This window comes from Ictalurus punctatus, chromosome 10 (genome assembly GCF_001660625.3).
Source record: "Ictalurus punctatus breed USDA103 chromosome 10, Coco_2.0, whole genome shotgun sequence".
Taxonomy (NCBI): domain Eukaryota; kingdom Metazoa; phylum Chordata; class Actinopteri; order Siluriformes; family Ictaluridae; genus Ictalurus; species Ictalurus punctatus.
The window spans coordinates 24548055-24573413 of record NC_030425.2 but is presented as its reverse complement, the minus strand read 5'-3'; the positions used below and the strand labels follow the sequence as shown (position 1 = coordinate 24573413).

The window sequence follows — 25359 nt, the reverse complement described above, 5'->3', positions numbered from 1 at the left end:
CCCCCCCATCCTGAATACTTCCCCAAACTTAAATGAACAGCTTTACCTCTGATACTTACAAAACCCTGACACTGGAAACTCTTTCCAAAAATACTAAATAGATATACAATATATATAATAAAACTTCACCCTATCAAAGATTTCACATATTTTTTAGTTTATCTATCTGTGTATCTGCCGTACAAGTTCTCGTATAAGTTACTATAAAAAATAACATTTAAAAACATACCTATATAAAGCCTACTGTTATAAGAAATGAATCAACCAATTGGACTTGAGAATCCAAAGCAAAATGTTAACAGCAGGTGTGAAAAGTAGTGTTCCATCAATACAGGCACTTTCAGAATGTTAGACCAGATTAGCTAGCTTTATTAGTGAATGCTAGATAGCTAATTTCACTGCATATAGGTCAATACTGATTACCTTAAACAGGTACACACTTTAGTATTCATGTATTTGTCTATCTTCAATGACAACAGATTCAGATAAAGGTGATAAGCAGCGCAGTTGCACCACATACGTAGGCTACATAGTGGGTTTTGAAATATGGTAGAAATGTGGTGCTGCACTGTTAAGAACAATTCATTCAGGAATGTGGGTCAGTGAGAATTAAGTTTCTGAATTAATGCTGATCTCTTTTTATTATTTATATCAGTATATGCTTGGTATCATGTGAATGCACATTTTATTGTGGACAATGTTTTGGTTTCAATAAGTTCTGGAAATGGCATTTGTAGAATATGACTTTATTTTCAGTTTTGTGAGACTTCAATAGACCAAATGGACATTTATTAGGGTAATTTGTGGTCTCACCCTGAGACCAGACCCCTTTGATCATCCTGGGATGGGCTCTTTGTTCTCTTTAACTCCTTATCTCAGCCTTTTGTTCTCTTAGAACACATTTCCTCCAAGAGAAATCGTCTGTCGACAGCCATTGTATTGTTTTTAATGTCATCTTCTCTTAAAACAGTACAGGCCTGTTTCCAATTTGATTACCTAATCAATAATAAGATTCAAAGTAGCCTGACTGGTTTAAAAAAAAAAAAGGATTATAACTCTGTACTGTTATTGTACTGTAGTCAGCTGTAATTTAAGATGGGTGTGAGAAAGGTGCTATATAATTTTAATTATTATTGTTGTTAATATTAACTCCTAGGTTCTGTGAGAATGTCTGGTCTTTTAACATTTAACCTATTGCATGTTTTCTTACACTGTATAATAAGCTTGTTTAAGTGATTTCTTTACTAAGCACTGAGTCATATTTAACTGAACCTCTGACAAGCAACTACTATAAAGGCTATTGTTTGCATGTATAACATACACCACTGACCTAGTAGAGTCAATTTTACATACAGCACATGCTTGGAGATAAATAAAAATCTGAGTCCATTACATTCTAGTGAAAAGCTTATCTATCTTATCCTATAAAAGCTTATCTTCTCTATTTATATTATCATAAATGTTATAAAGTTGGGTATGTATTACTAATCAAGTGCTCAGTGGGGAATCACATTTGAACTAAACTAAATTTATTGTTTGGAATCAGTTACATTAACCTTATACATTGGGGTCAGATCATTCAGTTAACTAAAATTATACATTTGGGTCATGTACATAATAAACTGAATATCTGCACTGCACCTACAGTAGGCTAGCAGCCTTTTTTTGCCACTAAAGCTTCATGTGACCACAGAATCTGCTATATCCTGGAGCATGTTCAAACAGTTAACAGAGTAAAAGACAAACACTTTACTGAATTAATGTGTGATACATGACAAAGCACAGGCTTCCACACCGATGAGACTCCTGAGTCAGTGTCTCTGTATGTGTATGGGGAACAAAAGTTCGTCATGTTGGGAAAGACAATTCAGATCTGGAAAGAAATGCTTCCTAGGCAGTCACCTGCCTTTTTCCCCTACATGTGGGCTGCCACATGCTGTCTGGAATACAAACCAGGAGTTTAAGGAATAGTTTCATTATTCAGCTAAAACATGTTTAGTGTATGAGGCTTTGTTTATTATTATTATTATGCATTGGAGGTACACAATAATGTAGTTCAAAATAGTTTGCCCACTGACAAAGAAATGATCAGTCTATAATTTTAATGGTAGATTTATTTGAACAGTGAGAGACAGAATAACAACAAGAAAATCCAGAAAAACACATGTCAAAAATGTTATAAATTGATTTGCATTTTTATGAGGGAAATAAGTATTTGACCCCCTCTCAATCAGAAAGATTTCTGGCTCCCAGGTGTCTTTTATACAGGTAACGAGCTGAGATTAGGAGCACACTCTTAAAGGGAGTGCTCCTAATCTCAGCTTGTTACCTGTATAAAAGACACCTGTCCACAGAAGCAAGCAATCAGTCAGATTCCAAACTCTCCACCATGGCCAAGACCAAAGAGCTCTCCAAGGATGTCAGGGACAAGATTGTAGACCTACACAAGTCTGGAATGGGCTTGGATCATTGCCAAGCAGCTTGGTGAGAAGGTGACAACAGTTGGTGCGATTATTCGCAAATGGAAGAAACACAAAAGAACTGTCAATCTCCCTTGGTCTGGGGCTCCATGCAAGATCTCACCTTGTGGAGTTTCAACGATCATGAGAACAGTGAGGAATCAGCCCAGAACTACACGGAAGGATCTTGTCAATGATCTCAAGACAGCTGGGACCATAGTCACCAAGAAAACAATTAGTAACACACTACGCAGTGAAGGACTGAAATCCTGCAGCGCCCGCAAGGTCCCCCTGCTCAAGAAAGCACATATACATGCCCGTCTGAAGTTTGCCGATGAACATCTGAATGATTCAGAGGACAACTGGGTGAAAGTGTTGTGGTCAGATGAGACCAAATTGGAGCTCTTTGACATCAACTCAACTCGCCGCGTTTGGAGGAGGAGGAATGCTGCCTATGACCCCAAGAACACCATCCCCACCGTCAAACATGGAGGTGGAAACATTATGCTTTGGGGGTGTTTTTCTGCTAAGGGGACAGGACAACTTCACCGCATCAAAGGGACGATGGACGGGGCCATGTACCGTCAAATCTTGGGTGAGAACCTCCTTCCCTCAGCCAGGGCATTGAAAATGGGTCGTGGATGGGTATTCCAGCATGACGGTGACCCAAAACACACGGCCAAGGCAACAAAGGAGTGGCTCAAGAAGAAGCACATTAAGGTCCTGGAGTGGCCTAGCCAGTCTCCAGACCGTAATCCCATAGAAAATCTGTGGAGGGAGCTGAAGGTTCGAGTTGTCAAATGTCAGCCTCGAAACCTTAATGACTTGGAGAAGATCTGCAAAGAGGAGTGGGACAAAATCCCTCCTGAGATGTGTGCAAACCTGGTGGCCAACTACAACCTGGTGAGCCCCCTGCTGGGCAAACAATTCACACCTCTCCACAATAAAATTGGTACAGAGATAAAACGAATAACACAACTAAAGCTTTTTTGATAGTAAAACACAGTGTACTGCCACCATAAAATTATAACATTTTAATCCATGAGGCTAGGTAAAAAAAAAAAAAAAAAAAAAAATACTTATAAAAAAAACTGCAAATCCTTAAAGTCATGAGTGTCTACTTTCATAGGACCATTAACCACTACTGCGGAGTGTGATATCACAAGTAAATTCAATGTTGAACACAGGCACCCTCAAAACATTTTTTGTCCTGACGTGATACATTTCATAGTTACATTTGACGGAGCATCTGTGAAGCATGGTTCTTGTTATCTTTTACGTTAGAGCAGCTATAAACAATTGGTCCCTCACCAGCCTCTTTTTATTTATTTATTTATTTATTTATTTATTTTGACAAAAAATAATAATAATGCAGCATCCTCTGGGCTGAAGACTTGCCTGTGATGGAAAACTTAAAGGATTAGTTACAACGCATTGCCACCTTTATTTCCTTTTTGCTAAAACATATCCAATAAGTGGAGATAATGGTACATTTATACAGTATATATGAGTAAACTCCAACATTAAGGAACAATAATGAACAGCTACTACATGGCTCATTCAACAGAATATTATTTGACATAACAGAAATATGATCAGAATCTTAAACAAGAATCGTCCATTAGAACACCATTAGATAAGGATTTTATATGTATTCTGCATATCCAGCCTCCATTAAGGAAATCTGTAAAAGAGACATTAGAATATCTTAATATATTTAGTATGGCTTAGAATATCAAAATATAATCATCTTTATACAGAGCAGAAAGGGAACATTAAAAGGAACACTTGAAAGCCAAACCTCATTGTCAATGCAGCGGAACTGCCAAGACCAGCGTGTGTTGTAGAGGAAGGGACGAAGGTCAAAGCGGTTGTCGTCCGGGCCGTAGCTCTCGGCGTGGTATGACGGAGTCACTGTAGTCATCTTGTGCCTGTTGGCTGAGTACATCCGGAAGAAATGCTTCACTTTTGCAGCCACCTAATTACCCCGAGATGGAAGAACAGACTCATCACTGGCAACAATACCCAATATAAGTGTCATGGCAATGCCTTTAATGTAAGTTGTCTGGCAGATCATTAGCTAAGCAAGCCAGAAAGTTTTATTCTGCAAAAATTAGCTAGCCGAGTTAAACCATAGGTGCATCTCAATCAGCTCCCTAGTTCAGTAGTCAGGGCACTGATCAGGGAGTCAGCCATTTTAAGGGCTGTCTCAATCTCAAAATCCTTCCAGGTTACTGAAACGTTCACTCCTTTAAAAAAAAAATCCCACAATGCACCGCAAAAACAAGGGCACATCGATGCTCACTATGTTCCCTTACTGTAAAGGACGTCATATTTCCTGAAGCCTTTCAGCTTGGGAGAAGAAAAAAAAAGAAAAAACTCTCAGCCAACTTCATCTACAAACGGTTATCGTTGTTGTAATTACTTACTTTAGGGTTTTTTAACTTTATTTGACGTTCGGTACACAGTTTGTTTGATTCTAATGACTTTTAAGTGTTTAATAATTTTTTTAAAAATCCACTAGCTAGCCTATGATCCTATTTCAAGTACTATGACACAAACGTGTGTGATTAAGCTAACAAATTTATATGATATATAATTGTCAGAAAGATATCGGTCCTGCCTGTTGTTGATAAATGCCAGTGGTGACATTTTACAACGGAAGTACATCGTCATGTCATGGAAATTGAGTCACCAGTGTCCCCAATGTGTAGTGAGTCAGGGTCCTTACCACCTTACTCATGTACACGATGTACTGATTCACAACCTGGGGGGCTGACTGAGTTGTTGTCCTAGTGATGTTAAATTAGCCTATTTATTCGATAAGGTTTAACTAAAGAACCCCTGAACATGTTGCTTTATCATAATCACTACACCTTTACCATCATTTATAACAGAAAGTCAGCTAGCTAAGTGCTAGCTCACATTAATCACAGATATAGAAGTAAGATTATCATAAGATCATATTCTCAGATATTTATTTAAATCTACAGTGTATAGGATTTTTTAAAATCAATTCATTTAGGAGATGAGAATTCATTAAAACATGAAGTTCCTGAACGTCCTGTAGTATTCACGGTCGAGACTGTCGGTTGGAATTGGTGGGGAAATTTTGAACACATTACATATGTTAGCTCAGATACATTAACAAAGAGAAAGCTTTCTACTTCAACAAGCCCTTGTGTTTTAGCTAGCTTGCTCACTACCTAGCAATGACCAGCTAGCTCACCAGTTCGTTACCGCCGTCTCACGATCTCCCCGAAATTCCACGATTCTGTTCATCACTGACATTTGCTAGAAGGTGGCTAGAGCTAAGGCCTACTAGCTTAGCATGGAGGTTCTCAGCTAAACGTGTCTAGATTCCATGTAATTGTCTAACCTTGATTGGTTAATGCAAATTACTTAATCCAAAACCACGATGACATTTTATGACATCTGAACTCATGGGTAACACTATCTAAACCAGGAGTCTGTGTATTAGGTAGAAAGCTGTGACTTTTGAGCTCTATTCACCTATTTTACCCAACACCAATAGAGGAAGAGTTAACTGATTTAAAAAAAAAAAAAAAAAAAAAAAAGATATTTTTGAGAAATGAGGTGAGGGTAAAAGTGCTTTTGTAGCCTGACTGCATTTATGAGCTTCACAATATACCGTATTATAGACTCGGCTAGTAAGACTTGTAGCTTTACCTCAGATTAAACAATGATTAAAAAGTAAGACTAGATGGTGTTCTTTGCAGTAGAAAAATATGTAGAAATGAGCCTGATTGTTTCATTGTGAAGAAGTCATGCTCTCATACTGACTAGGTTAAGGACAGAGCTGACCTGTGAAGGGGAACAGCTTTCTCTCCAGGAGTGAATGAGCTTGCAGAACATGCTGTACGGGCCGCACTTGGAGATCTTCCTAAGCTTGCCGATCACGGACAGCTCCGAATAGGTCATCCCCATATCGGCCTGAGAGAGACAGAGAGAGGGGGATTGTGTTAAATGAGGAAAAGGTTATATCATTAGCTCACCAAAACCACACACACAGGTGAAAAAAAAGGAAGTGATACAGTGATGTGGGAAATGATGAAAGACAAGAAGCTAATAAATGGAGAGGTCATTGTATAACCAATACCTAAGGAAATAAAATTTTGACATGAGAAATACCAAAGTAACAAAACCTTTCCTCAATTATTCAAGCCTCTTTTAAAAAAATAAATAATTACAATGAAAACATATGTGGCAAAATTACTGGCACCCTTAAATGTATTTAAACTGAATCCATGTTATATACTTAAAAACATCTATTTTTCCATTGCCCTCAGTCTCCTGGAACTCGATTACTGCTTTTGACCCCTTACTGTTTCTCTATGCTATAAATATAATGTTGGATGCATATAAAATATCTGCCTTCCATCACTATGGGAAGATTGTTATTTGAGGGTTTTGACCTGCACAATTCTGGTAATGGATATAAAAACAAATACACAGTCGTGATAAAACAAAAGTTCTAAAAGCCTGGATCCATCAGGACGATGGTGAAGGTGGTCAAAAATTTACTCCAAAATTATTACTTAGAAAACAAATCTTTGAGAAAACATTACATTAAAATAAAACTATATGTGTGTTGCCATTTGCTCAAGTTTAAAGTATCACTCATTGTCATTCATTTTCATGAAAGGTGCCAATAATTCCGCAACTCATTCGATTTCTCCCAGGCTACTGTAATTTCATGTATTCTCTTGACCCTGTCTCTCTCAGAGTGAGCCATCCGTACCTCATCGGTCTGAGACACCTGGCCACCGGTCAAGGGTTCAAGCTCTGCAGTGGGAGGGGCAGCCACGATGCTGCAGCACAGAAGAACAGGACAAATCTGACTGACTTATAAATCATAAAAATGCTGCAGCTTTCATTCTCAAAAACAAAGCATGACCCTCATATGATGTAGTCTATAACACTGTAGTTTGTGATACAACGCCCGAGGATCCCACGCTTGCATGTTTTTCAGCTTGATTAAGTCTAACACACCTGGTTCAACTGGTTCAAGCAGACAGACAAGCAAAAAAGTATCACAAAAATGTGTTAAGCTAGACGTAGTTTGAACTTCTTGGTATTTCATACACACTGACTATGTGTAGCTCAACTGATTATGCATCCGCCCACCCCAAGCCATTTAGCATTTGTCATACTAAATTGATTCAAAACTTTCATACAAAATGTAATATAAGACAAGGAAAACATGAGGAAACGTACTGAAGGTAAAAGGTTATGCAACTCGTATATCACCAATGTGAAATAGTAATTGGCCCACTAAACTTAGCTAGTTGTGCCTGGCCCACTTTTCATTTCTTAGCAGAATTACTTTAATTTGGTCACACTGTAGGGTTTTCAAGCATAAACTGCCCACTGCATCTCAATGGGATTCATGTGATTCCTGATCATGCTTGAGCTTCAGATCATGGACTGATGACCAGACATTCTCCTTCAAATAGAGAGCAAAATTCATGGTCTATCAATTATGGGAAGTCACCCAGGCCCTCAAGCAGTAACGCATCCCCACATCATCACGCTACCACCACCATGTTTGACTGTTGTTATGATGTTCTTATTGTCTAATGCTACGTTTGCACAACGCCAGATCGAACAGAACACATGCCTTTGAAAAAGTTCCACTTTTCCAAGTCATTAGTGGACAGAACATTATCCCAAATGCCTTAGGGGACATCAAAAAGTTTTTGGAAAATTGAAGACGAGCCATTATGTTTCTCTAACAGTAGTTTTTGCCTCGCAGCTCTCCCATGGATACCATTTATACCCAGTCTATTTCTAATGGTTGTATCATGAATGCTGGCTTTATCTGATTCGAGTGAGACCTGAAGGTCCCAATATGTATATATCCTGGCAGTAATCAGACCTGGGCGTAACAAGTCTAATTGAACCCAACTACCAATTAAATTTGGTTAAATGGCTGATTGAGTAACAAATTGGGGAATTTACAATTTCTCACAGTACCAGTTGGTGTTGGATAATATTTTGCTTCAAGAAATACATGATCATATAAAAATTGCTTTATATTTTACGCAGGTTGTCTGTCTTATGAAACAATTGTCACTGACAATAGAAGAAATCAGTAAGGGGCAATAAGAAACTGTATCCGTGCATTGATCGATCACACACACCTCTTAAGAATGGAGAGCTGAAAATGCTCAGCACAGTAAAGCAGGAAGCTCTTCAGGTCCATCTTACTGACACCTCCAATGGGGTTTATGTCAGCACTGGAGCAGTCATATTTAGTGAAGTAGCCAGTCAAACTATGGGAACGGAGAACATTTCGTGAAAACATGGCTCGTTGCTTATGAAAATTCTGCAGCTTATATGAGTCACACCTCTCATCCACATTGGCTGAACCAAGCACCAGCAGACCTCCAGGTTTCCCTTGAGCCCATAGATACAGCTGGGCAAAGAGGTAGGCCAAAATCATCCTGACACGAGCCTGGAAGATCCAAAACACAAAGCCAACGTGTTTATAAATACTTAAATATGAGTAAGGAATAGAACAGGCCGGTGTGGTGTGATGCCAAAGTTACCACTGAGTGGCAAAGTTGATTCTTTGCCATCTTCAGAAGTGTTTTATTCCTCTTATACCACAACAATTGTCAATACTAACAATTTTTACATTTTATAGAATGACCGCTCGTTAATTTTATCTGTTTATAGTTTCATTTAATGTTGGTAAAGCCAGTTCCTGTTATCACTTCAGCTGTAAAATCTATAAACTATCGTTCCCTCATCAGCCTTTGGTTTTACTCTCTGTTGAAGTTAATAAGACAAAAAAAGCAGTTTGTTATGTTACAAAGCCCAACAGCCTCAAGAACTTCCTGTGGTGGAAAGATTAAGGGAACAACTTTATCTCTGACTGTTTCTTCAGATTTGCGTATTCTAGACAGCTCTGGTGTAAGCGATTATATTTTTCTGAGGAAAATTATTATTATTATTATTATTATTATTATTATTATTACAACGTCACCACTTCAATCAGTTATTGGACAATGAATATGTGTTTCTTTGCACTGAAACATACATAAGCAGTCATGGACATTTATTTATTAATAAGTGACCACATTTGGCAATGATTACATTCTTTTTTTTCATTCATTTTCATTTCATTTCCATTTTCATTTTTGATTACATTCTTTTTTTTTTTTACATTCTTTTTTTGGACAATGAATATGTGTTTCTTTGCATTGAAACATACATAAGCAGTCATGGACATTTATTTATTAATAAGTGACCACATTTGGCAATGATTACATTCTTTTTTTTAATTAAGAACACCACAACATTGCAAAAACTGTTACATAAAATATTCACCCACAAAACAAGTTTGTTTCTGTTATGACTGACATTATAGCAGCTATAACTGTCGTCCCCTCAGCAGCCTCTCTTTTTTCCTCTCTCTTGAAGATAATAAGACAAAAATATACAACTTGTTATGTTACTGAGAAACCAGGAAGTGCAAACTCCTCTGTCCTTGGACAAAGTGCTGACACTGGACGTCTGGTCACTGCACACAACATTTACACACATTTTTTAATCTGTTTATGTGGCGCGTCTGCCATAGTCCCAAGTCCCTGGGAATTAGCCGTTACTAGAGATGGCACTGATCTGATACCCAGTATCAGACCAATACCAGCACAAAAAAAAACAAAAAAAATGGTGGCTCGAATATCAGAGAAAACATATATTTTGGAACTGGAAATGTTTATATATAAAGAGCTTTGACCTTTATTGATAGGTTAGATTTTTTGTTTGTTAAGACCATTTTGGAAAAAAAAAATCCCTCAGGAGTGTACATTTATTAGAAAGCAAAAGGGAAGCAGACAGACGGCACACATGTTAGTCATGCATGTTGTTGCACAAATTGTGCTGTGTTTTCACAAATGAAGGAACTCAGCTTGGACACCCAAATCACTGAGGTGAATAGTGTCAAACGGTCCAGCATGGGTGTGAATACTGTGGTGAGGCTGTGTCACACTGCAAGCAAACTTGCAAAAAGAAGCGATCAGCACAGTTTGCCTGGGCTTTTCTAATGGGTTAAGGTTTAAAACAGTCAAAGCACATTCCAGTACAAATACAATGTGATTAAGCTTTAAGGAAGATGAACTGAAACTGGTATTGCTTTATAACACTGAACTGAGTGAACAGAAAAATATTAACAGTTAGGCTTTTATTTAACAATTGATTGGGTTTTTTTTTTTTTTTAATTTCAATTCAGGAAATAAACTCCTATGCAACTACTGTATTAGGCCAAGTTCCCCGAAACAATCATAATACTTGAATAAAGAATAAAACACAATAGGGTTTTATTATTTCACAATCAATGACAGGTTTGTGTGATGCAGTCAGACATGAAACTGAGTTACCTTTACCATCCCAAAGTTGATTATTTTTCCTATATCAGCATGTCCTGAAGTGTTTCATTCTTCTTACAACCTAGCAATTTGCCAGTTATTCAAATTTAATTTCCTAAAATACGGCACATAATACGCTTTATCCATTTTTATTTACATTTAATGTTGTGGAACGTCCGTGAAACAAATTGCAAAGCACTGACACTGGAGACTCCTTCCATAAATATTATAATATAAACATCTCTTTATAGAAACCTTCACCATATCAATGAATATATCTAGTTCTTGGTTAAATTCCAACACATTGTTTTAAAACCTGTTTATTAGTAGACTTAAATTATGTCCGACATAGTCCTTGTGAATTAGTAATAGAAAACATAACAATGTGTGCATTAATATTAACCTGTAAAGCCAGAATTACTCGTGGTCATCTTTGTAAAGTGATATTTTTTACTTTACTATCTATATGAGGTAACGAATCCTAACAAGTATTACAGTTTATACTCACTCTAAACCATCATATCCCTATTTTGAACAGTGTCAAATATGAACCTAATCTGTACTGAACATATACTAAGAACTAACTGAATCCAACAGTTTAATCGTAATTCTACTTTTTGACACTCAGATTTACTTAAGCTTCTTTCTAGTGCAGTTTTTAGCAATCTTTTTTCCACTTCCCATCAACAATACCCCTTGGGGGTGCCCCTCATAGTCATCTTAATCTTAGTCATTTGTGGTTGATCATTTGCAAAGCCACAGGCATCACAATAATCCCCTGAGTTTTAGCAAATGCTATACGTAAAGGTAAAGGTGCAGCTTTAAGACGATTTCTAGTCATAAGATTTTGTTAAAAAGATACTTAAGTGGTGATTTTGCATTAAAATAAAAAAAGGTCCCCACCTGTACATTCTGCAAAGCCAAATTCTCTCTACTGCTTCCTCCATTTGCACGAAAATTAGGCCACTTGCCCATCACCATGGAGAAGATTCCCAGCATGCCTTTCACTGCCATGTCAATGTTGATGTTGAGATGCTTGCTATAAGAAAGAAAGAAATGCAGAATTTGACCTACTCACCATACAAAAATGTTTAGCATGATGCCTAGTTTCAAGTTCCATTCCTTTTACATTTGAAAAGCACAGAATGATGCAATGACATGAGTGTTTCAGTAGGGAAACACTAAAGTGAACAGTAGATGATTAAACTAAAATCGAGAGACAACCAATTCCATCACAGGACATTTTCATTCTTGAACGTTTTCTACTCTGGTCAAAATAAGCAAGCCTATTGCTAATAAAAGAGAATAAAAGTGAGCATTCCAAAATGAAACATTTCTGCTTGGTGTATGCTGCCAAGTAAAAATCATAATTACAGTCAATTCCAGAAATCCAAGCACCCTTCATGGACATGTTGAAACCTTTCAAAATCCGGGGAAAATAATTCTGTGATTTTAACATAGAGTTTCCAAGATTTGACCCTCAAAAATGTTACTTTTTAAATAAGCAGTTTTTACAACCATGATGAGTAGAAACGCATCTCAGAATGCACAACACATCAGTGCTTGAGGAGTTTTAACAGCAGAAGGCCACATCAGGTTCCACACCTGTCAGCCAAGAACAGGAATCTAACATATATTCATGATAGAACAGGCACTTTTTGAGCATATGGCAATGCAGTATAGATTTATTTTAACAAAATATATTTTGTTATAGTGCAAAAAATTATTGGCACCTGTACAATTAATATATACTTCATGAAGCTTCCCTTGGAGAGAATAAGAGCTCGTATTCTCTTCCTATCCGAACACTTATAGAACACTGCATGGTTATTTTAGACCACAGAGTTAAATCTAGACTGAGGGGGGCTCTGTGAAACACTGATTTTGTGTTCTGTTAACTATTTCTGTATTGTTTTGGTTTATTTAGAGGTATGTTTAGGGTTATAATCTTGTCAAAAGATCAACTTATGGTCAAGTAATAAGATCCAGGCTGAGGCAACCAGGTTTTGGACTAGAAACACTATACGTTATTGCTATAAGGAATCACAAGCATGTAAAGGGCTTGTCTACATTTTACAACTATGTTTCCTGGAGAACAACAAAATCCGACCTGCCGATTTGAGCAGCCAGCTCTTTTGCTCGGTTGCGAGTGCCCTCTGAAGAATTTTCACTGCCCATGTAGCAGGTGGTGAAGAGGCGTCCACATAGCTCCTGCGGATCTACAGGCCTGTAGGAGGCATCACTCACCACTCGCTGAACATCTTCCAACACTCGATCATCTGGAAGAACAGCATGTCTAAGATTAATTCTAGTCCATCAGTAGTTTGAGTAATTAAAGTTTTCCCAAATTAAATATTTCTATTTTTGGAGGAAAGTGTGTCTGTCTATGATTGTGTAAGGCCTTTTGTGAAAACTGTTAAATGGTTAAGAAATCGTAATTCATTAAACATAGTTCGGAATTGCAGTGCAAAAGTTTGCATACCCTCAGGTATGCAATGGTACATACAATGGTAAATCCTGACTAATCTTCTCCCAGTCTTCTTGCTATATACACACTACCAGACAAAAGTTTGGAAACACTTGACTGAAATACATCTCATGAGCTTAAAAATCTTTTGATCTGAAGGTGTGTGATTAAATGTTTGAAATCGGTGTTGTAGACAAAAATATAATCGTGCCGACATATTCATTCCTTTCATTAGAAAATTAACATTTTATTTACAAAAAATATCTTTTTTTAAACGGATGACTCGGAGAGAAATATTCCGAAAAGCAGCCAATAAGTGTTGAGCGTAGGCGTGAACTCCTTTAATACTGTTTAAAAAGCATCTCAGGGAAATTCCTCAAGAAATCGGTCAAGAAAATACCAAGAATACATTTCTGGAAATTCTAGGCAAAAAGGGCGTCTACTTTGAAGATGCTAAAATACTGAATTATTTTGATTTATTTGGGGGTTTTTTTTTATCACAACATAATTCCCATCGCTCTATTTGTGTTATTCCAGAGTTTTGATGACTATTATTATTCTAAAATGTTGAAAATGAAAATAAAGAATGAGTGTGTCTAAACTATTGACTAGTAGTGTGTGTGTATATATATATATATATATATATATATATATATATATATATATATATATATATATATATATATATACACACACACACACACACACACACACACACACACACACACATACATACATACATATATATATATATATATATATATATATATATATATATATATATATATATATATATATATATATATATATATAAAATATTATACAGTACACTGCCTGCTTCAGCTAATACCATAAATTCTGTTGGTTGTGCTTTATGTCTCGGATTGTTGCCTTGTTATAGGATAAACCCATGTTTCTTTTTTAATTTCTTGCAGATAAATTGTAAACTACAGGTGCGTTTGCCATTCTTTAAGCTTTTTCAGTGTACTGTGATGGAAGCGTTGCCGCCTCACAGCTCCAGAATCCTCAGTTCAATCCTGAACTCCAGTTACTGTATGTGTGGAGTTTGCATGTTCTCCACATGTCCGTGTGGGTTTCCTCCAGGACCTCCGGTTTCCTTCCACGTCCCCGAAAAAATACTGGTAGATGAACTGGCTATGCTAAATTGCCCAGAGGTGTGAGCGCATGTGCATGGTGCCATGTGCTGAACCTGTGTCAAATCAGGGTGTATTCCCCCCTCCTCAAGCCCGGTATTCCCGGGAAATGCTCTGGATCTACTTGACTAGGATAAGGCGGATACTGAAGATGAAAGAATGAATGAATGAGCTGAATCTGAAATGCAGCTGAAACACATAACTACTCAAAAGACTTTTAGTAGAATAACAGCTAAGAATGATTAGCTGTCACAACGGAAAAACTCATAGTTCATTACAGAATTTGCACTAATTTGGCCTCTATTAGCATCTGTATGCGTGGAACATACGGCATGTGTGTGAGGCTTACTGCCATTTTTGACTGCCTGGCAGACGAGTACACACATGGAGTAGACGATGCAGGCTGAGGACGCACTGTCAACTCCACCACTGAGAGGAAGCAGGAAGCCAGCCTGAAACCACAGAGAGAAAAAGACTCTAAATTAAACACCTTTCACTGAGGCATGTGTCAACACACACAAACAAAACACACACAGAGCAAAAGATTCTCACCTGACCACTCCTCCTTAAATAGTCCCATAGCCAGCATGCAGGACCAAGACTGGGGGGTGGTGGGGGGGGGGGGGGTAATAGAATGAAATATATGTCTGGGTAAATACTGTGCTGTAATCACACTTCTTCTTCTAGCAGGTCATTTCTTTATTTTAATGATTAGACGTGTGATGATTTAATGATTAGTGTTTCAGCAAATCTGATGCACCTAATCTCCTCCTCAGGAGTGTGAAAGATCCAGTCGATGGCCTGGTGAGTGGGCAAGAAGGTGTCTTTGCAGTCAGACAACGAAAAATCGACCTTGATCCTTTCGTATGGTTTGTGTTCGTACTCCTGTGGGGGGGTTGGAGGAACAGCAGTGTCAGTAACATAAGTATTTGGTAGTGAAGCGTGAACTTGAACTACATGAACATCTCCAACGGCACCTTACCATGTGTGGGTGACATCTCTCTCCTCTATAGCTGCGCACGTCCTCGAGGTCAAGAGTGGCTGTGAGAACTTCCTGTAATGAGTAAAAAGAGATGAAGAAAACATCTGCTAGCCATGTTTTGTATTAACATTAGGGCTTGTACACATTATATCCTTAGCATGAAGTAGTAGTAGTATTACTTCTAATAATGAACATAGTTCCATAATTAAGTGCCCTCTGTTGCCTGGTTTGAGAACTACAATTTCAACGAAAACACACCCCAAAGCTAAGCAGCATAGAGTTCAACATATAGTGTATGTGTATATATGTACAATAATGTCGGCTGTAAGCAAATATCACGTTTGTAACAATGCAATCATTCTAATATGTTATAGTTTCTATAGTAACCGTGGCAGGTGCTCCATTTAATCCTAAAACTACTAATACGGGGGCGGCTGTGGCTCAGTTGGTAGAGCGGGTTGTCCACTAATTGTAGGGTTGGCGGTTCGATTCCCGGCCCACGTGACTCCACATTCCAAAGTGTCCCGATGGCAAGTTAGCGCCTTGCACGGCAGCTCTGCTACCATTGGTGTGTGAGTGTGTGTGTGAATGGGTGAATGAGACACAGTGTAAAGCGCTTTGGATAAAAGCGCTATATAAGTGCAGACCATTTACCATTTACTAACATGCAGATTAAGACAAGATGTTATTTAATAAGGAATATCATATACTCATTGATGCGGTTGATTGACAGGTCTGCTACAAACAAGCTGCTGTGTGTTGAGCATCTCATCGATCCCACACACAAAATTATATACAAAATAACCCAGAAGCCTGATTTCTTTCCTCAAACTTCCTTAAAATAGAAGTGCGTTTAACTGATTTACCAATAAGTCAAGAAAGTTGCAAAATGTGCACTGAAAAGTTCGGTGCACTGAGGTGCTCCGGCATGGGCCGATATCGAAAGAGCATTACATCAGATGATCAAAACTGCGAGAATGTCCTGAGGACATTTTAATCAAGACTCTTACCACATCATTAAGGGAGAACTGTGTCCCCTGAGCGGTGATGTCTCCATTGATGGCGATCATAGCGCAGCCATCGTAGTACAGACGATCTCCATCACAGCCTTTCTGATTAGCGAACAGATAGATCCCTCCGCTCTGTAACAAGCATGATCAACAATAAAGCACAAACAGAGGAACACATTTTCAAACTCAAAGTAACGGTGCTCAGCACTGTTAAACTCTCAAGTCTGTAAGGAGATCTAATATTAAAACATTAATATGAATATTTTACATTTATGGAAGGAGCCTCCAGCGTCAGCAAGTTTTCCACCATGGGGACTTTGTGCTTTCTAGGGTTAGGTTTAGTTTCCTGTTTTTTTTTCTCTTATTAACTTCAAGAAAGACAAAAAGAGAGGCTGGTACGGGAACAGCTGTTTATAGCTGCTACAACACATTAAATTCAACGACATTAAATGTGACTAGAAATAGATAAAAAGATCATGTCATTTCTTGAGTACAATAAACAGTGGCAAACTGCTGTTGTATAAGACAAATAAACATTTCAGTACGTCCTGTAATCGGAAAGTAATTCACGTCGGGGTGGTAACAGAAACAGAGGCAGGTGGTAACTGCTTTGTGTCGAGCCGCATCACACCCCATCATTGATTCTCTTCCTATAACAGCACATTCCCAAATGGTTTGTTCCTTATTTACATGATGGCTGCTGTAAGTTCTTATAACTTTATTACTAGCATTTAGTGAAAATGTCTTCATTTCTCATTGAGGCAGCAAGTGCAAAAGAAAGTCTTTCTCTGCCCTGTGACAGGAGCTATGAGAATGTGCGTGTAACTGACCTTTGTGGTGGCTGACCTGACCAGGTTCACCCTCTGTTCAGCCTTGCGTAGCTCATGATAGCTGGCAGACGAGTTTGTAAAGATCTCAATCCCGTCCAAACCCATGTCCACATGTGGACTGAAAAATGGTCACACAAATTAGTACATGGCCCCACAGTTCACAACAAATTCAACAAACCAAGAGCTCTGTGCTGCATACAAGATAACACATACAGTATAATAAGGAAATGACAAGATAATAAGTCACAATACACGGCTACAAAATGTGCAAACAGTGCAATAAGCACAGGAGAAGGTCTGTTATTTGGAAATATTTGTTGAAAAAGAAAACAAACACTTACAATAACCTGGTTGCACAAGTGTGCACGCTCTTTAACTAATACTTTGTTATAGTACCCTTTGCTTGTAATACAGCACTCAGGCTTTTTAGGTAAAAGTCTACCAATTTTGCATATTTTCCATCAGATTCTCATGATTCCGTCTATCTAGACTACAGCTGAAGTCCAGTCCCAGCCTAAGAGAAGTAGGCCCACTGCGTGATGGTACCAGCACCATGCTTTACCATGGGTATGGTGTTATTTGGATGCTACGCCGTCTTGAAATCAAGACGATTTAAGAACCATCCTACAGAAACATCTGATCTTTATCTAGAGTTAATCAGAATCACTTCATTGATGCCATTGTTCTTGAAATAGAATTTTGTTGGGTCGTTTAATATTTTTCAAATTTTGTCTTAAAATTCTGAATGAGCAGTCTTGCCTAACATGCCCATCTCTACCGCTGGGTGGATTCATAGTACAGTACCTCCTGGGGTTCCACAGTTCAGCACAGATCTCACTCCCTATACACGTGTCCTTAGTGGACAGGACTGCATCACCAAATGGAACAGTCACCTAAACAGAAGGGTTATTACAAAGAAATCTGATCATTTCAATTTAAAAACAAAACGAGGTAAACTGATATTCATCTCAATCACTTTAAAAAGGAGCTGTAAAAAAACAGTCATCATTCTGGAATGCTAAATTCATCCAAGAATTTAATTTGAGGCCAAATTTTGGATTAAAAAAAATTTATTCTGTTCCTACATAGGGATGGAAAAGGTTGGTAAGGATTTGTTGAGCTACAATTAGTTTCTTTGTTAAAACATGTCTAGGGTGGAGTGTTTTAACCTGTCCTGTCACATCCTGGATCATTCGTGGCAAAAAGTACTCCTCAACATATCTGTGAAAATGAAGCACAGTACCACTGCTCATACTGGGGGCAAAAAAAAAATCATACTTAAAGGAAAAATCCACCCTGAATGATCGTAATCTTTATGACTAACACATGATCTCCAGTAGCTTCCAAACTGTACTTCGTCATGACTTCTTTCATTGCCATATTGAGCTATTTTCACTTTGGTTAATGGTTTCCCCACAATATTACCTACAGTAGTTGTGGGATTTAGCCCTCGCTTCATCTCCACCTAAAGAGAGCAATGCAGCAGCGCTTTAGTCCTTTAGTCTGTCCAGAACTCTCACCTCCTCATCTGTACACTCTGCTCAAACAGATCAGCTTCTGAAGCTTCAGCTTTCATGCTAATACTGCCGTTAATACCATCACACTCGCAGTCAGAGGTTCCTAACTATCTGAACCGAGCCTGTGCCATAACTCGGCACAACCGCGTTGTGGAGCTGCTTTGCATTCTGGAAAATTGAGTCCGACATTTGCACCAACATCTCCACTACTTCAATACTGCTGGAAATTTGCGAGTGAGAAATGAAGCGCCTGCTCTTTTTTAAGCACGAACAGCAACATCTGACAGTTATCCCGGATGTTTGAGATCACTGAAGGTTTCTTCCCTCTATTAAAACGCCGAAGTAACTGCACTAGCAATAAAATTGTCGCTCTGCGACGCCAGAGCAGGAGACAACCACTAACACAGAAACAATAATAATACCGCATCAACAAACAAACTTGCACTGGAATCACTAAGCACATCACAAATATTTTCCATATAAACACATTTATTTGTACATGTTTCAGGGTGGAGTTTTCCTTTAACAAAATGTTACAGAAATTCTGAATAATTAGTACACAGTGCTGTTCATGTACCTGGGCTTACTCCAAGGAGAAAACCAGCGGAATTCCCTGTTGTTCCCATAATTTGCCAAAAGCATTTTAGGCCGGATCAATAAAATCTTCCTGTCGGAAAAGCAAAAGCAAATTCTACCTTTACTTGGGCCTGTACTGGCACTCATCCACATGATCAAGCTAAAACTATATTCAGGTGCTGATCAAACACGACTTGTACTTATATGATTGGTCAATAACAGACTGACTTGTTCAGGAACAGAACTCTGCAGTTATAGCGAACGTTGTGATGCATAACAGGCCTGTGAGGAATTTAAAAAACAAACAAACAAACAAACAAAAAAACATCACCAAGCTGGAATTAGCAAATGAATTAATGTTACAACTGAAGCAATTTTAAGTGAGCAATTTTAACACTCACATGCCAACATCGCAGATTATATCCTGCGTCTCGGGGGACTCCAGCAGTGTCTTGAGGACTTGGAAGCAGTGCAGAAGTGTGTCGGATTCATAGAAGTGATCAGCGCATCCGTAGCCGCTGATAATGGAAAAGCACACTTTTGGGGTTTTTGTTTAACATGTAATCTGGAGGTTCAAAGAAGACTTATACTGGCACAGACAGCACAGGCCCAGGTTTAATCCCCGAAACTCCCAATTATTCTGTAGTTACATAACTACTATATAAATACATACAGTGCCCTCCACTAATATTGGCACCCTTGGTTAATATGAGCAAAGAAGGCTGGGAAAACTGTTTAACCTTTTGATCAGTTGTTCAAAAAATTCACAAAAATATTCTGCTCTTATGGATCTTAAAGAATTGCAAACAAAACACAGGTTTATCCAAAAAATATATATTTGTTAAATATAGGTGTGCAACAATTATTGGCACCCTTTAGTCAATACTTTGTGCTACCTCCCTTTGCCAAGATAACTGCTCTGAGTCTTCTCCTATAACGCCTGATGAGGTTGGAGAATACATGGCAAGGGATCTGGGACCGTTCCTCCATTCAGAATCTCTCCAGATCCTTCACATTTCGAGGTCCATGCTGGTGAACTCTCCTTTTCAGTTCACCCTACAGGTTTTCTATGGGGTCAGGGGACTGGGATGGCCATGGCAGGACCTTGATTTTGTGGTCAGTAAACCATTTTTGTGTTGATTTTGATGTACATTTTGGATCGTTGTCCTGTTGGAAGATCAAACCATGGCCCATTTGAATCTTTCTGGCAGAGTTAGTCAGGTTTTCATTTAATATCTGTTGATATTTGATAAAGTCCGTGATGCCATGTATCCTAACAAAATGTCCAGGTCCTCTAGCAGAAAAACAGCCCCAGAACATTAAAGAGCCTCCACCATATTTAACTGTGGGCATGAGGTACTTTTCCATATGGCTACCTCTCTGTGTGCACCAAAACCACCTCTGGTGTTTATTACCAAAAAGCTCTATTTTGGTTTCATCTGACCACAGAACCCGATCCCATTTGAAGTTCCAGTAGTGTCTGGCAAACTGAAGATGCTTGAGTTTGTTTTTGGATGAGAGTAGAAGCTTTTTTTCTTGAAACCCTTCCACACAACTTGTGGTGATGTAGGTGACTTTGGATTGTAGTTTTGGAGACTTTTTGACCCCAAGACACAACTAACTTCTGCAATTCTCCAGCTGTGATCCTTGGAGATGTTTTGGCCACTCAAACCATCCTCTTCACAGTGCGTTGAGACAATATAGACAGACATCCAATTCCAGGTTGATTCATAACATTTCCAGTTGACTGGAACTTCTTAATTATTGCTCTGATGGTGGAAATGGTCATTTTCAATGCTTGTTATATTTTCTAATAGACACTTCCCATTTTGTAAAGCTCAACAACCTTTTTCTGCACATTACAGCTATATTCCTTGGTCTTGATCATTGTTATGAATGACTAAGGTAATTTGGCCTGTGTGTTACTTCATATTTATACCCCTGTGAAACAGGAAGTCATGGTTGAACAATTTCCTGTTCCTAGTCTCCCAGGTGTACTAAAAAATGTCGAATATCAATGGGAATATACTTAAAATATATTTTTATCATATGTATTCATAGGGGTTCCAATAATTGTGGCTCACATATATTTAACAAAGATTTTTTTTTATTTTTTATAAACCAGTGTTGTGTTTGCAATTGTTTGATATCCATGAGAGCAGAGTATTTTTGTGATTTATTTTAACAAAAGATCAAAAGGTTAAACAATAAAGACATTTTTTCACAGCCTTCTTTGCTCATATTTACCAAGGGTGCCAATATTAGTGGAGGGCACTGTAAATGTGGACTTTTAATCCACAATGCCTCATACGGTTATATATATTGTTGTGGAACATCAAAACAAGTTCCTGTTATCACTTACATTATAGCAGCTATACACAATAGTTGCCTCACTCTTTATTCCCTTGCAGTTTGTCATTTTACAGAGAAACGGTAATGCACAGGTGTGGTCTGAAGACATTGATGTGGTGGAAAACTTAAACAGCATTACTGCTGTCCAATTACTGACTGTTACAAAGCTCTGGCACTGGAGACTCCTTCTATAAATACTAAATAAACATCTCCTACAGAAAACAGAGAAAACTTCACCATATCAACATTTAAACCCATTTCAAACTATCCAAGTATCCACCATGCAAGTCCTTGTGAATGAGTTGTTACTAGAGATTCTGAACAGCTGAAACGAGGAGTCTTTAGTGATTCCAGACTTACTTCCTGTAATAACCTACGTAGGTTTGTAACAAAAATCCCTGCCTCTGGTCTTCATCTGCTGCCTCATGAACAGATGGAGCTGAAACTCGTTATGGTAGTGGGCGTTTACTATTTGACACACGCAGACAGTGGTAGACCAATCACAACAGACTGGGACATCTGACCAATCAGAGCAGAGTATGCTCTCTGAAAGGAGGAGGTTATAGTGAATCATTTAGAACGGATCATTGAACAAGTCATTTGTGACACGGGGGGGGGGGGGGGAGCGTACCAATTATTACCAACCATAATTGGTACGCTTTAATATAAACTTTGCAGCGAGAACTATTTCTGTTACAGAAAATTGATCTACAACTTCTGACCAATCAGAATCGAGAATACAAAGAGATAATTAAATACCTACCAGATTTCCAGTTCTGGTCCCAGTCTGTAGTTGGCCCCTTTAGATTTGGCGATCTCAATACCTGTTTTAGGGAGTGTATGGAAGTATAATAGTGCCAAATGTCCTCAAGGCAAAATGGCATGTTGAATTACATAAATTTAATGAAAACATACCACAATAATAATAGTTTTAAAAATAAGTATAAAAATATCATTTTTCTGCCTAGCAATTTGACACAAATTGGAAGAAAAAAAAAAACAGCAATAACAGTGCTTGAAATAGTTTACTCTGCAATTCATTGGGTTTGTATATTTTGATTGAAATCTAAATTCCAGCATTCAAAATTCAATGCACACATATTCACCTTCCTAAAATACAGTTCCAAAATATTCAGTTGTTAAAATACCATTTTTATTATTCGTCAGGAAGTATTTCAACACATTATTTTTCAACCTCACAAATTCAGGCTCCAAAAATTCAAGTCTTCACATCCGGGCCTCACAGGAAGAGCAATGTGTTGCCCATACTATTGTAACACACTACTCTGGGGCGGCCCCTAGTGGTGGAATTGTGCTGACAAGCCACAAGAGAAGATGAACCTAGCGGCCTGGTATAAAGTTGGCTTGACTTTGGACATACGGTATTCGCAGATATGCGCAAATTAAGGGGCCGTCTCTAAAGTTACATATTGGTATACATGTTTCTAACTTCAACAGCATTTGAAGGGAATGACTTGGTCATAAAACCAACTGGAAAGTGTTCATCTAGGTGTCAGCTATAACGCACACCTTTTTTTTAAAATCAAAAATCTAAGAGGTGTGCATCATACCTGACACCTACAGGAACACTTTCCAGTTGGGTTTGTGACTGTAAGCCATTCTGTTCAAATGCTATTGAGCTTTAAACTATGGTATATTTTGTGTATATGTCCATACGGTATAAAAACATCCCAATGTTTAGATATGATCTGACAGTTTATTTATTTAATTAAATATCAACAATCTGAAAGGTGTGCGTTATAGCTGACACCTTGATGAACACTTTACAGTTGGTTTTATGACCGATTTTTTGGGTTCAATCAAAATATACAAACCCAGTGAATTGCAGAGGAAACTAATTCAAGCACTGATATTGCTGGGTTTGTTTGTTTTTGTTTTTAAATTTGCTGGGCAGAAAAATTCAAGTATTGTTATTGCGATATGCTTTATTCAATTTATGTAATTCAACATGCCATTTTGTCTTGAGGACATTTGGCACTATTATACTTCCATAGGAGTGACATGAAAATGCATCAGATCAACCCTAATACCAGACAGCATACTCTGAATATACTGAAAGTACTACTGTACTAACTTCTGCAATAAATCATCCATTTCTAAGCCAAAAACAATCGTTACAGTCAGAACTTACTTTTCAGTATTCTTTGTAAATTGCCATCAAAATCTAAAGCCCATTGATTCAGCGAGCAAGTCGCTAGTGTAACTTTCCGCCCCATGCTGTCAAAAATAAACAACAACTTCTACTAACTACCAAGGCAGATCAGCGCGCGAGCTTTCCTGAGCTTCCTGCGGTATCACGTCCGGTTTGTAAACCCCGCCCCTACCTCCAATATTCCACTTCAGAAGAGGTGTCGTTTTAGGGGAAAGGGACATGCACTTTTTTTTATTATTTATTATTATTGTTATTATTATTACGGTAGTAGGACATATACAATCAAGAAGGACGGAAATATTAGAAAGTTAAAATATACCTAAGAAAATAGGCTCAATTATTTATTCCACACACACACACAATACAAGAAGAGTCACAGATAATTAAATTAAAACTACTACAGGTGGGTGTAAATAATGTCAAATATTGTAATTGTGATATTTTTTTTTTTCATTTCATTTGACAGCAAATATTCTACAAAAAAGTGTCTTTTTTAAAAAACTATTATATTGCGAAAATATTTTCGCTGAGTTTATTTTGTTAATAAACACAAAACAATGTTACAATATATTCTTATTAACCAATAGCAAATTCGATAATTTATTGCGTATTATTTATTTATTTATTTTTACATATAGTGGAAGTACAGAAGGTTACTTAAAAATATATATTTTTTAATATAATTTTAAAAAGAAACTGAAAACTGATATTTGGAAGGAAAAAAAGCTCACAATTTTGAATGTGGTTTCCAGTCTTATAAGTGGTTAAATTATCAAAATTATATTTCTGAATGAGATATAAATGTGTACTTTTAATCCACATGTCTCTATGGACTTTTTAAGGTCAAACAATTTGCACAAAATTACCAATTAATTCATACTTTTTTTCCATACATTTTGAGTTACCTGTATTGCTGTGGAACATCCATAAAACAAGTTAGTTCTAGTTATCACTTATGTTAAAGCAGCAGTACTCAAACTTTTTAAAACAAGGTTGATAGTATACTAATAGATTTTTCCAAAATTACTGCTGCTACCTGAAGGAATATAACATTTCAATTAAAAACTCTGTGTTTTGCCTAACCTTTCATATTGTGTTTTATTATTCATTCCTTATGACATATGATAAACCAGTAAATGCATAATTTGCTAATTATTCACTTTAAAAAAGAAAGAAAAGAAACCACGTGCCCACATATGTTATTTGTTTTGGGTTTATTTTCTGTAATTCATCATAACCTGCTTCTATTTCTTATGAACATGATCCTTATAACCCACAATCAAACGTGCTGCGTAAATTTTGCGCAGTGCGGCGCTCTAAACACAGGCAAAGCTCTCCACGGTTTATAGTCTCATCGGGTGCTTATGTCGTCAGGACCGCACTGTCCAATCACAGAGCTGGATAACTGCATTACTTTATTCTGATTGGGCGACAAATCATACA

The 25359-nt window shown here is 37.7% G+C and overlaps 1 protein-coding gene across 2 annotated transcripts; it reads right to left on the bottom strand.

Annotated features, from left to right (window-relative positions):
* Positions 1-3783: 3783 nt before the first annotated feature.
* Positions 3784-24061, bottom strand: nadsyn1 (NAD synthetase 1). Of its 2 annotated transcripts, XM_017478856.3 has the most exons (21): positions 23896-24061; positions 22507-22567; positions 19793-19909; positions 19620-19673; positions 19393-19482; positions 18468-18519; positions 18103-18191; positions 17299-17416; positions 16469-16600; positions 15459-15530; positions 15237-15361; positions 15029-15077; positions 14826-14928; positions 12966-13134; positions 11759-11894; positions 8831-8937; positions 8624-8755; positions 7222-7291; positions 6285-6413; positions 4261-4437; positions 3784-4143 (listed from the first exon to the last, which is right to left on the bottom strand). In XM_017478856.3, the coding sequence occupies exons 1-21, from the start codon at positions 23978-23980 to the stop codon at positions 4105-4107; spliced, it is 2106 nt and encodes a 701-aa protein (XP_017334345.1). In that variant the 5' UTR covers positions 23981-24061; the 3' UTR covers positions 3784-4104. The 2 variants fall into 2 exon arrangements, 1 of the variants encoding a protein (XP_017334345.1); XR_006983132.2 differs by lacking the exons at positions 3784-4143; positions 7222-7291 and having other exon boundaries at positions 4299-4437.
* Positions 24062-25359: the final 1298 nt, after the last annotated feature.